At 43.9% G+C, this 15,878-nt stretch overlaps 1 protein-coding gene across 3 annotated transcripts; it reads left to right on the top strand.

Annotated features, from left to right (window-relative positions):
- The first annotated feature begins 920 nt into the window (after positions 1-920).
- Positions 921-7,939, top strand: LOC112245883 (syntaxin-12). Of its 3 annotated transcripts, none has more exons than XM_024414054.1 (10): positions 921-1,027; positions 2,032-2,168; positions 2,621-2,690; positions 3,223-3,316; positions 3,741-3,878; positions 4,061-4,104; positions 4,242-4,353; positions 4,779-4,851; positions 5,013-5,095; positions 7,296-7,939. In XM_024414054.1, exons 2-10 carry the CDS (start codon positions 2,069-2,071, stop codon positions 7,386-7,388), a joined length of 807 nt encoding a protein of 268 aa, XP_024269822.1. In that variant the 5' UTR covers positions 921-1,027; positions 2,032-2,068; the 3' UTR covers positions 7,389-7,939. The 3 variants fall into 3 exon arrangements, with proteins under 3 accessions (XP_024269822.1, XP_024269820.1, XP_024269821.1); XM_024414052.1 differs by having other exon boundaries at positions 4,058-4,104; XM_024414053.2 differs by having other exon boundaries at positions 932-1,027; positions 2,014-2,168; positions 4,058-4,104.
- The last annotated feature ends 7,939 nt before the right edge of the window (positions 7,940-15,878 follow it).

Here is a 15,878-nt window from a genome sequence, read left to right as displayed (position 1 = left end):
TGACCGTCAGATGTAGGCCATCAGTCCAATAAAAATGTAAAATAAATGTATATTATGCTCACTTAGCGGTGCTTCACGAGTAATACAACAAATTGATCATCTACCTGTTTTTCCCCCACCAAAATGGTCTGAGAAGAACAACATTGGCAGGGCAATTCCAGCATTGCCAATACGCAGTGATGATGTATTGGGCCTATAGCCTACTGCACAAACCTCATTGCTACAGTACTGTTTTAATTGGTTAATGTTGCATAGGCTTATGTTTTTTAAGTCATGATTTAAAAAGTCAGTGGTAGATCTCCGCTTGCATTTTGACTGAATGGAGTGTTACAGATTTACGTACAGAATAATACAAAATGCTCTGAGACCATGTTGCAAAATCCTACCCACTCAATCTGTTCATGTCCTACTAATGGGCCTGACACCAGCTGGTCATGTGAGTGAAGCTCAGTGCAGCAGCCTTTGGGATCCATTATAAGAAGCAGTGTGAAAGTCATGGGACAGGCACAGGGCAGCCTACTACTACTGGTCTCTATTAAACCAAAAGGCTTAGTTATTCTATCGTTAGTTATGTTGACCTAGATTTTAGGACTGAGTGATGGATGTTGCTCATAGTGGTCTGATAATAATGAACCTGCAGACTGAGCTGCACTCCAATCATATCCCAGCCCTCATATCAGAGATACGAATCTCTCATCAACAGAGAAAGTAGCCTATAACCTAACATAAACTAATCAGAATTCATAAAATGAGTTACTTTTCTATAGGGATACACTTGACCCGATGTTACTATTTTACTTATTTAGTACAGATCTAGTATGTTGTTTCAGCGTATGCGTTTTTGTCTGCTGCCTCAGAATATGATCCGAGTAGCGACTTCGACACAATCACATCACAATCGCACACTGAATTACTGTGACCAACAACCAACGTGTGACGTCACATTATGGGCTCGGTCTTAGATGAAATCTCATAATACGGAGACATAAACGGGAAACGACGCATTATACTGCAATCGCATTGAAAAGTAAGGGTTTTTATCATAATATTTTATCAACCATTTTACATATGTAAGTAGAAAACAGATTTATGTTGATTGTCTACACTGGTAAAACCACCCAGAAAGTAGGCTATTTTGCGACTGCCAGTGCCTATAACTGACAGTGATTCAACTGGATAGGTAGGCTACGTTGTATCTACAGCGTTCAACACATAGTATGGAACTGGTTACAGTTGTTTCTGTGTAGCTGTAGCTGTTTTCTTAATTAAGTTGAATGCTTGTCTTCTGCCTTTCGATTTGAATTAGCCTAGTGGCCTATATGCTACACAACCCATTGAAACCAATAGCCTATATGAGCATGTCAGACTGACTGAGGGCTCTCCATAAAAAATGTTTAATGTAATACAGGCTTGTCGCTGTCACTTTATAGTTTTTAGCTGATATTTCAGATGTTATGGCTGAATAATAGCGTTAGACCGAGGCTATTCTTAAATAGTCATTCATGTTGAATTGGGCTATACTATAGCCTACAATCATGAAATGAGCAGCTCACAGAATTGTGTAATTAATAATCAGTTCAAATTATAACGTGACCTCATATCTTGGTCATGGTTGACCCGCTAAATAACGTTTCTGGGATATTTTTTTGCAACAGTAAGCTACTGTTATTTGGGCCATTACAATGAAGTAGCGCGCCAAATAGAATGGCATTTTTGTCATGTGCACATGGATAGCCAGCCTACAGTCGGCTCGGGTGCCTGCCGAACCTTCGCTCCGATTGTAAACAACCTGCGCTCATGACGAAATGTGGCCTAGCCTATGCGGCAATGTGCACTGTAAGTCGTCGATATATTATAGCCCACCAATGTGGTCGGATGGAGGATAAACCACAACTATCTCTGTCTTTCCATCCTTACTTAGTCTTATGTAGCGTCAAGTGATGATATTATATACACTCTGACAATGGTGATTGTTTGAATATATGAAGGCTGCTATATGTGACTGTATGACAGGTGTGTCCAACAATTCAGTCCCCACTACAGAGTGTGACAGACGCCAGGAGCAAGGATGTCATACGGGAGAACAGACAGCTACCACTCGCAGCCGCGAGACTTCAGCAACCTCACCCAGACATGCAGTGTCAACATCCAGAAAATCACACAGAATAGTGAGTGGTGAAATGAACAACACAGTGACAGAACCCAGTGTTCTACTGCTGCGAGTGACATGTTGCAATGCACATTTCCCTATATGGTATATAACCTACCCTAACACCAGAAAGTAGGCATATTCTATTCTATAACTTACCCTAACACCAGACACCCACACTTTGGACAATTGACTATCACAAATAAATCTAGGAGGCTTGATGTTTTGGGTCTATTTGTGTCTTCCACCTACTTCTGATCTCCTCTCTTGATTAACTAATATTAGGCAGAGGTGTCTGAAGTTAAAAAAATGAACTTCTGAGACAAGAATAGCCTGAGTATGCCTACAGTATATAGTGCTCTATTTAGAGAGAGAGAGAGAGATAAAGAGAGAGAAGAGTTGTTCTATCCTGCTTTCTCAGTTCCCCCTTCTCTTAGTTCAGGTCACCTCAGTGTTTGTTTTGCTATACAGCTGGGCAGATCAAAAACATGCTGTACCAGATGGGGACGAGGCAAGAGACCCCAGAGCTGCAGGACAGACTGTGAGTACTACTGACACTACTGCTGACTATTACTACTGACTGCTATTCAGTACTACTGCTATTCAGTACTACTGACACTACTGCTGACTATTACTACTGACTGCTATTCAGTACTACTGCTATTCAGTACTACTGACACTACTGCTGACTATTACTACTGACTGCTATTCAGTACTACTGCTATTCAGTACTACTGACACTACTGCTGACTATTACTACTGACTGCTATTCAGTACTACTGACACTACTGCTGACTATTACTACTGACTGCTATTCAGTACTACTGACACTACTGCTGACTATTACTACTGACTGCTATTCAGTACTACTGACACTACTGCTGACTATTACTACTGACTGCTATTCAGTACTACTGACACTACTGCTGACTATTACTACTGACTGCTATTCAGTAACTAAGTAACTACTAACACTAACTGACTACTTCAACACTTAGCCTTTTCCACCACTGATGGGGACAACAAGAGCATCACTAATGAAATATATGAATGTGTGTGTTTGCTACTCACAGCCAACAGGTACAGCACTACACCAACCAGCTGGCCAAAGAGACCAACAGACACCTGAAAGATCTGGGCTCCCTGCCTCTCCCTCCCTCGGAACAGGTGAGTGGAAGTTATATGCATAGATACTGTATATTTTTTATAGTTCTTTGGAAGAATTCCACATCTATGGACTGGTCCCAGATCTGTTTGTGTAAGCATATCTGGGACCAGGCTACATCAAAGTCCTACTAATGCTAACATTTTAACTAACTGTATGTCGATAATCTTGTGTTCTATTTCCTGATACAGTATATCATCTTATCTAACAACCCAAATGTGTAAATCATATCTAACTCTGGTGAGAATATCTCACCATACAGTATATTCTACTGAATCTATTCTATTCTGCTCTGCACTACTTTGCTCTGCTTTACTCTATTCTACTGTACTGTACTCTACTCCATTCTACTGTACTCTTCTCCTCTCTACTTTGCTGTACTCTGCTCTAATCAACTTTACTGTATTGTGTGATTGATCCTTCCAGAGACAGCAGAAGATCCAGAAGGACCGACTGATGAATGACTTCTCTGCAGCGCTCAACAACTTCCAGGCAGTCCAGCGACAGGCGGCTGAGAAGGAGAGGGAATCAGTGGCCAGGGCCCGGGCCGGGTCCCGCCTCACGGTAAACACCCTGCTTTCTCATAGGCCTAGAATTAGCCGCCTGTCATAGTCACTCACCAATAGTATTATTAAAAAGGCAAAATAAAACACAGTTTCATTGTCATATTACAGTATGATGACTGATTAGTGTAATGCAATGTGAATGAGAGTGTTTCAATGATGGGTTTGTTTTTATTTCAGCAGGAAGATGAGGGGAACGTCGATGAACAACTTGTGACATTTGAAAAGTAGGTACACAGTGGAGGTAGAATCCTATCAAATATACTGTTAGAATAAAAACGTTATGTTGTAACAAAGTTGTGTGTTTGTGTGTGTCTGTGTCCGTGGGTTTGTGCGTGTGTGTGTTTGGTGTGTGTGTGTGTAGAGATTATGATGACTGGAGTCAGAGTCAGACCCAGCAGCTGGAGGAGCCAGAGGTCACAGAGGAGGACCTGGAGGTCATCAAGGAGAGAGAGACCAACATCAGGCAGCTAGAGGTACTCACAGCTACCAGCTCCACTCACATTCCATACAGGAATCACAGAGCCATATTACATTTACATTTGAGTCATGTAGCATACTGTTGAACTCCAAATCAACCCTTTGTCCAAACTCTCTAGACAGTGGAGGCTGGTGAGAGGGGCTATAGGAGGATGGGCTCTGTGTAATGGCTGGAATGGAATGAATGAAACAATATCAAACACATCAAATATAGGCAATTAATGCATTACACAGAGCCCGTCCTCCTATAGCTCCTCCCACCAGCCTCCACTGTCTCCAGTATAGCCTGACCTTTAGCCCCTATTCCCGAGTATAGCCACTCCTGTAGATCTGACAGGACTGGGGTAGGGGCTAGGGAGTAGGGTTCGATTTGGACTTCAGCCTAACTAACCCTCGTGGTGACTTTCTCCTCTCCCTCCAGTCTGACATCATGGATGTAAACCAGATCTTTAAGGACCTGGCAGTGATGATCCACGACCAGGGAGAGATGATCGGTTAGTAGACTTGACATGGATTTTCTCCCTCTCTGGTTTTATAACATGCTGGTTCAGAAGGTTGCTGTCTGTGAAGGTTTAGAACTCCATCTGATACTGTATCAGTCCTGGCTCCTGTGACCCTGTCCTTCACTGTGTCTCCTCTCCTCTCTGTTTCACAGACAGCATTGAGGCTAACGTGGAGAGTGCAGAGGTCCATGTAGACAGAGGGACCGGACAGCTCCAAAGGGCCGCCTACTACCAGGTAGGGCTGTGACAATTATGGAATGACCACCATTATTGAAAAATGTTTGAGCTTATAATGCATCTTTGAAAACTAGCTATGGCATACCTAATGAATACTAGTCTAATAAAAAAACATGAGCTAGCACACACCCAGAGAAAATGATTTAGTGTACAGTCGTGGCCAAACGTTTTGAGAATGACACAAATATTAATTTTCACAAAGTCTGCTGGCTCAGTTTGTATAATGGCAATTTGCATATACTCCAGAATGTTATGAAGAGTGATCAGATGAATTGCATTGAATTGCAAAGTTCCTCTTTGTCATGCAAATTAACTGAATCCCCAAAAACATTTCCACTGCATTTCAGCCCTGCCACAAAAGGACCAGCTGGCATTCTCTCGTTAACACAGGTGTGAGTGTTGACGAGGAGAAGGCTGGAGATCACTCTGTCATGCTGATTGAGTTCGAATAACAGACTGGAAGCTTCAAAAGGAGGGTGGTGCTGGGAATCATTGTTATTCCTCTGTCAACCATGGTTACCTGCAAGGAAACACGTGCCGTCATCATTGCTTTGCACAAAAAGGGCTTCACAGGCAAGGATATTGCTGCCAGTCAGATTGCACCTAAATCAACCATTTATCGGATCATCAAGAACTTCAAGGAGAGTGGTTCAATTATTGTGAAGAAGGCTTCAGTGCGCCCAAGAAAGTCCAGCAAGTGCCAGGACCGTCTCCTAAAGTTGTTTCAGCTGCGGGATCGGGGCACCACCAGTACAGAGCTTGCTCAGGAATGGCAGCAGGCAGGAGTGAGTGCATCTGCACGCACAGTGAGGTGAAGACTTTTGTAGTATAGCCTGGTGAAGGGAAGCAAAGAAGCCACTTCTCTCCAGGAAAAACATCAGGGACAGACTGATATTCTGAAAAAGGTACAGGGATTGGACTACTGAGGACTGGGGTAAAGACATTATCTCTGATGAATCCCCTTTCCGATTGTTTGGGGCATCCGGAGAAGCTTGTTCGGAGAAGGTGAGCGCTACAATAAGTCCTGTGTCATGCCAACAGTAAAGCATCCTGAGACCATTCATGTGTGGGGTTGCTTCTCAGCCAAAGTAGTGGGCTCACTCACAATTTTGCCTAAGAACACAGCCATGAATAAAGAATGGTACCAACACATCCTCCGAGAGCAACTTCTCCCAACCATCCAGGAACAGTTTGGTGACGAACAATGCCTTTTCCAGCATGATGGAGCACCTTGCCATAAGGCAAAAGTGATAACTAAGTGGCTCAGGGAACAAAACATTGATATTTTGGGTCCATGGCCAGGAAACTCCCCAGACCTTAATCCCATTGAGAACTTGTGGTCAATCCTCAAGAGGTGGGTGGACAAACACAAACCCACAAATTCTGACAAGCATTGATTATGCAAGAATGGGCTGCCATCAGTCAGGATGTGGCCCATAAGTTAATTGACAGCATGCCACTGCGGATTGCAGAGGTCTTGAAAAAGAAGGGTCAACACTGCAAATATTGAGTCTTTGCATCAACTTCATGTAATTGTCAATAAAAGCCTTTGACACTTATGAAATGCTTGTAATTATACTTCAGTTTTCCATAGTAACATCTGACAAAAATATCTAAAGACACTGAAGCAGCAAACTTTGTGGAAATTAATATTTGTGTCATTCTCAAAACTTTTGTCCACGACTGTAGAGGTGCTGACTAATGGAGAATATACCTAATGTTGTTTTTATACCTAATGAATACAACACAGCTTTGGTGATACCCCTGTCTCAAAAACTAGTGGTTTTGACCATTTGGAGCTTTTGGAAAGGAAGCTTTTCCTCCCAAGCATGCCGTTATGCTCGTAAAATAACTTTACCCTCTTCATATAATAATGAAAAACTGCTATTGGGTGAACTATTTGTAAATGAAAATAAAGTTTCACCCCCCCTCCTAAAATGAATGTATTAAGACGACTATGACAATATTTTTGGTTATTGTCCATAATTGTCGGTTACACAATTATACGATTATTGTGTCAGCCCTACTACCAGGTATCAACACAACACCATCACAACATGGGCCGTGTTTGATATGTAGATATGTCCGAATGATCTGTCGATGATCAGCGTCCTTCATTTAATCAGGCGAATCAGTTAAGAACAAATTATTATTTCCAATCACCAATCACGGCCTGTTTGTGCTCCCTCCCCCTGTAGAAGAAGTCCCGTAAGAGGATGTGTATGCTGGCCATGGTGGTGTCTCTGGTGGTCACCGTCCTGGCTATCATCATCTGGCAGGCCATCAAATGAGAGGACAGGAAGAGCACCGGGGAAGAATTTTAATGGCACATCGCAATGACAGCCTAGAATGGCTTCCAATGGAGCGTCTGAGTGAGTGACTGTGTGTGCGGGTGTGCGTGCATGCTTTCAAGCAAGATATAGACAGAGGCGTAAGGAATAGGTTGTATAAATTCTCTTCCCCATCTGTATATATGATATACTAACTGATCTAACACAGCCCTGCACTTACTTCCATGTCAGCCATGCAAATCATCTCTGTCATCATTACATACATTACTGTGTTAGAATATGTCTTATCTAATGCAATGCTGCACAAGTTTGTATGTATATAAATGCCATGTGTACGGTTTGATATGGTTTATTTTCTGCCTCCCTATTCTCTTCATGTTGTAAATGTCTGATTCTCTTCCAGATGTCTTATAGTCTATAGTATTACCACAAGGACATGATGTAGTTGAGATAAGGAGGATTCCTTTCATAGCACACAAACAACAAACAAAATGATGATGATGATTATTATTATGCTCACTTTCATTAATAAAATCAACTGTGCAAAGTCCTGACTGTGTCACGCAGGGCTATGTACTTTCCACATGATGGCGCTGTTATGCCTGTATTATGAGGTCAACGGGTAAGGTGCACAAGCATCATGTAGTCTACCATGCTTTTATTTAGCTATTAAACAAGTCAAGATTGCGTCTACTACACTAAAGCGTGTAGTAGTCTTGCAATTTTGCAGTAGTGTTTATGATGTGTGGTAGGTTGGTTAACATATTGGTACCTTAATAAAACATGTTTACTATATGTTTATAAGACACTGTCCTGCTAACTATGCACAAGATTAGGGAGCATTGTCCATGGTACTGTCATGGGGATTTGCAGCGGTGATGATGGTTATTGTGGAGACTGTGTCATGCTCGACTCACACCTCTCCCTTGTGATTAGGGAGCTAGCCTAGTTTACCCCTGCTTCAGGTTTATTACCTACGGGTGTTGCCTTGACAGGTCTTGTCCCGATGTAAGTGCCCTGCTGATTCCAGCTGCGGCACCAGCCTTACAGTCAATGATCGCCAGAGTGGGAGAAACCTGTATTAGAAACCACTCAGCAAGACAACTAACTCAGGAGATAGGGCGACCTGTCACGCCATCTATTTCACCTGTTCTTGTGATTGTCTCCACCCCGTCCAGGTGTCACTTATTTCCCCCAGTGTATTTATCCCTGTGTTTCCTGTCTCTCTGTGCCAGTTCGTCTTGTATGTTTTCAAGTCAACCATCGTGTTCTTCCAGTGCTCCTGTTTTCTATTCTCTTTTTCTAGTCTTCCCGGTTTTGACCCTTGCCTGTTTTTCTGCACTCGGTACCCGCCTGCCTGACCCTTCTGCCTTGGACTCAGAACTGGTTTTGACCCTTGCCTGTTTTTCTGCACTCGGTACCCGCCTGCCTGACCCTTCTGCCTTGGACTCAGAACTGGTTTTGACCCTTGCCTGTTTTTCTGCACTCGGTACCCGCCTGCCTGACCCTTCTGCCTTGGACTCAGAACTGGTTTTGACCCTTGCCTGTTTTTCTGCACTCGGTACCCGCCTGCCTGACCCTTCTGCCTTGGACTCAGAACTGGTTTTGACCTTTTGCCTGTCCACGACCATTCTCTTGCCTACTCCTTTCGGGTTATAAAAAACAACAAAGACTCTGTGTCTTTGCATCTGGGTCTCGCCTTCTGCCCTCATACGACCAATAGTTTCCCAGACTCTCCTAGGACTATAAGATACTTTCTCCACTCGGCAACTGTCATTATTAAAATAATTTTTACACCTACAGGTGCACGCAACAAACCCTTCACCTGAGGACCTGGAGTTACTCCCTGTAATGGAACTACTGTTCCATGAGAGGTATAGTTACCGTCAGGGTTGGGTAGGTTACTTTCTAAATGTAATCCGTTACAGTTACTAGTTACCTGTCCAAAATTATAATCAGTAACTTAACTTTTGTATTACCCAAACTCAGTAACGTAATCTGATTACATTCTGTTACTTTTAGATTACTTTCCTCTTAACAGGCATTAGAAGAAGACAAAAATGGATGTTACCAATTAAATTTTATTGCAGGATAAATTTTATTGCAGGATAAATCAATGTTAAAGTTTACATAGCTGGTCATAAATGGATTTTAAATTGTACTTTATGGGTTGGTTATGTAGGCTTCCTCTAACCCATCGCTTTCTACTACATATGATTATGTAGTAGAAATTCCAGTCATTCCAATAAATGTTAAACCTCTTGATCTTCTAGAAAAGGACATTAAAATATGGAAATATAGATTAGCCAAATTGTTTTACCGGAGCATGACCCCAAAACTAAGGAGCCAGCCCTACTCTGTTGTTTATGATTTTGTTGTCATGGAGGACTGATTTGGCTCATTGATTTGAGTTGAAAATAAATGCTGCACTCGTGGAATGGCATGCTTTGAGCACTACTGAAAAGTGCTGTTTACATGTGAAAAATGAATGCCATATGCTGCATTTGCTATAGGACTGTTTACCTTTTTGTTGGTGACACTTTGATATCTTGATAATATGCAGCTGTTTAAAGGGTAAATCCACCGATGAAAAAATAACAAACCACACCCCGCCTCTGTTTTGGTAAAAAGCTGAGGGGTGGGCCTGGAGAAATGTAACCACTCTCAGATTAATAGACAGACCTATGGATGCAAAGACTGACCATCCATGATAAATCCAAAAATGGATGTAGCAACTACAGATTGCCCCTTTAAGTCTATCAAAAGTGTGCAAATTTGAGCATGTGTCCATTAGGCCTATGGATTCCTTTTTTTATCACCATGAATTAGATTGAGCAATAAAAAAAACACTTTTATTCTATATGCTTGGATTTGCACTATGCAGCTGTTGCAAGAGCACATTTTTCACTGGCTGTCCACTGGTTTCAAAAACAATGATTGATTGGCAGCTTAAACTTCTTGAATTCAACCATTATTGGGTTCAAATACACATTTAGATTGGTGAACAGCAATCCACAACACCGACAATCTGTTAGGCGCAAATAGCTAAATTTATAATCCTTACATGCAATGGATTACATGTAATCCAACCCTGGTTGCTGTGTCAGTTAGCCTTGTTCCAAAAAGTTGATCTAAAAACAGCAGTAAAATAGCAAAATAATCCAAATCCCCTCTAAAGCAAAATACCCCAAAAGGAAAGCGATTCTATCCCTCAAACAATGATTTATATACTGACATAACCTTTAACTCCTACTTCAAAACTGGTTATGTCTGGTCCATATTGGACTCACCCACCCCCAAGCCCCATTTTTCGTTGTACTTGTCGATCTCCAGAAGGATGTCAAAGGAGGGGTTGGAGGAAGTTCATGTTCCATTGCCCTTTCTTCAACCTACCTTTCGGGTTCAAATATGACAGACAAAATTAGAAAAAAAATCCATGTCCTCCACTCATTACCTGTATTAATGGCACCTGTTTGAACTTGTTATCAGTATAAAAGACACCTGTCCACAACCTCAAACAGTCACACTCCAAACTCCACTATGGCCAAGACCAAAGAGCTGTCAAAGGACACCAGAAACAAAATTGTAGATATGCACCAGGCTGGGAAGACTGAATCTGCAATAGGTAAGGCAGCTTGGTTTGAATAGCAATAGGCAGCTTGGTTTGAAGAAATCAACTGTGGGAGCAATTATTAGCAAATGGAAGACATACAAGACCACTGATAATCTCCCTTGATCTGGGGCTCCACGCAAGATCTCACCCCGTGGGGTCAAAATGATCACAAGAACGGTGAGCAAAAATCCCAGAACCACACTGGGGGACCTAGTGAATGACCTGCAGAGAGCTGGGACCAAAGTAACAAAGCCTACCATCAGTAACACACTACGCCGCCAGGGACTCAAACCTGCAGTGCCAGACATGTCCCCCTGCTTAAGCCAGTACATTTCCAGGCCCGTCTGAAGTTTGCTAGAGAGCATTTGGATGACCCAGAAGAAGATTGGGAGAATGTCATATGGTCAGATGAAACCAAAATAGAACTTTTTGGCAAAAACTCAAATCGTCATGTTTGGAGGACAAAGAATGCTGAGTTGCATCCAAAGAACACCATACCTACTGTGAAGCATGGGGGTGGAAACATCATACTTTGGGGCTGTTTTTCTGCAAAGGGACCAGGACGACTGATCCGTGTAAAGGAAAGAATGAATGGGGCCATGTATTATGAGATTTTGAGTGAAAACCTCCTTCCATCAGCAAGGGCATTGAAGATGAAACGTGGCTGGGTCTTTCAGCATGACAATGATCCCAAACACACCGCCCGGGCAATGAAGGAGTGGCTTCGTAAGAAGCATTTCAAGGTCCTGGAGTGGCCTAGCCAGTCTCCAGATCTCAACCCCATAGAAAATCTTTGGAGGGAGTTGAAAGTCTCTGTTGCCCAGCAACAGCCCCAAAACATCACTGCTCTAGAGGAGATCTGCATTGAGGAATGGGCCAAAATACCAGCAACAGTGTGTGAAAACCTTGTGAAGACTTACAGAAAACATTTTACCTCTGTCATTACCAACAAAGGGTATATAACAAAGTATTGAGATGAACTTTTGTTATTGACCAAATACTTATTTTCCACAATAAATTTGCAAATAAATTCATTAAAAATCCTACAATGTGATTTTCTGCATTTTTTCTCCTAATTTTGTCTGTCATAGTTGAAATGTACCTATGATGAAAATTACAGGCCTCTCTCATCTTTTTAAGTGGGAGAACTTGCACAATTGGTGGCTGACTAAATACTTTTTCCCCCCACTGTATATCCCATCCTTCTCCCTCCAGCTCTCTCAGGTCACCCCACTCCTCGTGAGCCCAGCGAGGTGTGCTCTGTACCTCAAGCTTTTTGTACCTTTCCACATCTTACCTCCGGCAACTGGTCCCTGAAAATCCACAGTCCCCACCGAACCTCCTCTATCACTGTAGACCTCTCCACACTGTAGACCTCTCCTCTCCACACTGTTGACCTCTCCTCTCCACACTGTAGACCTCTCCTCTCCACACTGTAGACCTCTCCTCTCCACACTGTAGACCTCTCCACACTGTAGATCTCTCCTCTCCACACTTTAGACCTCTCCACAATATAGACATCTCCACACTGTAGACCTCTCCTCTCCACACTGTAGACCCCTCCACACTGTAGACCTCTCCACACTGTAGACCTCTCCACACTGTAGACCTCTCCTCTCCACACTGTAGACCTCTCCTCTCCACACTGTAGACCTCTCCCCTCCACACTGTAGACCTCTCCTCTCCACACTGTAGACCTCTCCTCTCCACACTGTAGACCCCTCCACACTGTAGACCTCTCCACACTGTAGACCTCTCCACACTGTAGACCTCTCCTCTCCACACTGTAGACCTCTCCTCTCCACACTGTAGACCTCTCCCCTCCACACTGTAGACCTCTCCACACTGTAGACCTCTCCACACTGTAGACCTCTCCTCTCCACACTGTAGACCTCGCCACACTTTAGACCTCTCCTCTCCACACTGTAGACCTCTCCACACTGTAGACCTCTCCTCTCCACACTGTAGACCTCTCCTCACTGTAGATCTCTCCTCTCCACACTGTAGACCTCTCTATACTGTAGACCTCTCCTCTCCACACTGTAGAATTCTCCACACCGTAGACCTCTCCACACTGTAGAACTCGCCACACTGTAGACCTCGCCACACTTTAGACCTCTCCTCTCCACACTGTAGACCTCTCCACACTGTAGACCTCTCCTCTCCACACTGTAGACTTCTCCACACTGTAGACCTCTCCTCTCCACACTGTAGACCTCTCCACACAGTCGGTACATGGTGGTTCCCCCGGGGTCAACCATAGGTAATCCATACATGGGCAATCCCGCATGTTCCACAGTGGGCCTACAGAAGCAAACGGCCATTGTTAGCATGTAAATAAACCCACGAGCGACTGCGACCCCTCATGAGTTCAGAATGTTTGTGTCCTCCACCCCCATCGAAGTTGGAGCTCCAACTTGTTCGCTCTGTATAGAGGATACCGTACATTATTAAACATAATCAGTCCATTTATTTGTAATATAATCCAGTCTAATGCTGTGAACAATCCCAACACCAGCAGCCACCCAGGGATCTTACACACAGCCCAGTAGTATGTCACCACAGATACACACCTGTCTGCGGTACACTCCATTGTTACGCGCTGTTCCCAACCTGCCTTGTTTATGCACATTCTTGCTGCCCATGTTCACACACACCACCATATGTATTCCTAAATACACCACTATCAGTGCTTCTATCACCCACAACAGTGGCCTCAGGGTTCCATACCATTCTAATCCTACGTCCACAGCTTGTCACACCATAAAGACTCCCCATTTGCAGCACAGGTCCTTGTATTGTTCCGTAGGGCATCTCCTCAATAGGTAAACCATAAACCAACTGCATTAGTTGGGGCGGCAGGGTAGCCTAGTGGTTAGAGCGTTGGACTAGTAACCGGAAGGTTGCAGTTCAAATCCCCGAGCTGACAAGGTACAAATCTGTTGTTCTGCCCCTGAACAGGCAGTTAACCCACTGTTCCTAGGCTGTCATTGAAAATAAGAATTTGTTCTTAACTGACTTGCCTGGTTAAATAAAGGTAAAATAAATAAATAGTACCTCCAGGGTGCTCCCAACCATATCCGCCCTCTTAGTTTGATGTTTCCTCCTAGTAAAATAATAATCCTAATTACCCAACCCTCCTTCCATGAGCCCTGTACACAGTATCCAAACCAAGGTATAGTCTCATTCAGGTGTGTCTCGCCCTTAATGTAATTGCCCTCATTGTTGCTGGTGAGGTTAGCCGACATTTCACCCCTTGGCTCCTATCCTCTCAAGTGCATCCCTCACCTACAACACTTGATTTATATCACTTTTCCCCCTTCAACAAGTAGTGAAACTGCTCTATCTCTACTTCGCTTTTCTGCATACAGAATTTTTTACTGCTGACTCGGGGGGGCTATTTTAGCACATTCTGTCAGAAATTCTTACACTCACCAAAAACTGAGCCCCTTCCTACATGCGGAAGACCAGGTTCAGTCTCTGATGGGATGGGGAGCCACTCCCAGCTATGCTCCCTTCCACCAAGACTATTATTAACCTGATTACTAACCTGTTTACTAACTTCCCTAAGGTCTCCTCCATTCCCTGGTGCTATATAGCCACCTGGCCCGGAGCGTGTGGTTCTGTCCCCACCAGCCCCCTTGAGGCCCCTTTGGCACAGCTCCACTCCAGTGGTTATTTTCCAACCCTTTAGCAAAACAGCCAGATCCTCCCGGTTACATCCATCCCATAGGTCAAGACAACTGTAGCTAGTGGTTGTCGTGGAGACAGTGGAGGAGATAGCTGTGCTGCTGTTGAGGTGCCATGAGTGGTCCTCATCACTGAGAGATTATCTGTCATTCCTCCCCCGCTCTCTGTCTCTGTTACAGGCAACTTTGGCACAATGGCTCAAAGGCTTATCAAATCAAATCAAATTAAATCAAATTTATTTATATAGCCCTTCGTACATCAGCTGATATCTCAAAGTGCTGTACAGAAACCCAGCCTAAAACCCCAAACAGCAAGCAATGCAGGTGTTGAAGCACTTTGGCTAGGAAATACTCCCTAGAAAGGCCAAAACCTAGGAAGAAACCTAGAGAGGAACCAGGCTATGAGGGGTGGCCAGTCCTCTTCTGGCTGTGCCGGGTGGAGATTATAACAGAACTTGGCCAAGATGTTCAAATGTTCATAAATGACCAGCATGGTCAAATAATAGGTCTGGGACAGGTAGCACGTCCGGTGAACAGGTCAGGATTCTATAGCCGCAGGCACAACAGTTGAAACTGGAGCAGCAGCACAGCCAGGTGGACTGGGGACAGCAAGGAGTCATCATGCCAGGTAGTCCTGAGGCATGGTCCTAGGGCTCAGGTCCTCCGAGAGAGAGAAAGAAAGAAAGAAAGATAGAGAGAAATAGAGAATCAGAGAGAGCATACTTAAATTGACACAGGACACCGGATAAGACAGGAGAAGTACTCCAGATATAACAAACTGACCCTAGCCCCCCGACACATAAACTACTGCAGCATAAATACTGTAGGCTGAGACAGGAGGGGTCAAGAGACACTGTGGCCCCACCCGATGATACCCCCGGACAGGGCCAAACAGGAAGGATATAACCCCACCAACTTTGCCAAAGCACAGCCCCCACACCACTAGAGGGATATCTTCAACCACCAACTTACCATCCTGAGACAAGGCCGAGTATAGCCCACAAAGATCTCCGCCATGGCACACCCCAAGGGGGGGCGCCAACCCAATCAAACCGCCCTCCCCTCCTCCCCTTCATCTACAGTACACTGATTGGGAATGACTTGCTAGGTAGAAACAATATAGTGGACACTCATCATTAGGCTGGCTTTCACGTGGTCAGGTCTTTCAAATCAGTGCAATGAAGGAGA

This window comes from Oncorhynchus tshawytscha, linkage group LG23, assembly GCF_018296145.1.
Source record: "Oncorhynchus tshawytscha isolate Ot180627B linkage group LG23, Otsh_v2.0, whole genome shotgun sequence".
NCBI lineage: Eukaryota > Metazoa > Chordata > Actinopteri > Salmoniformes > Salmonidae > Oncorhynchus > Oncorhynchus tshawytscha.
This window is presented reverse-complemented; position numbering and strand designations above follow the sequence as displayed.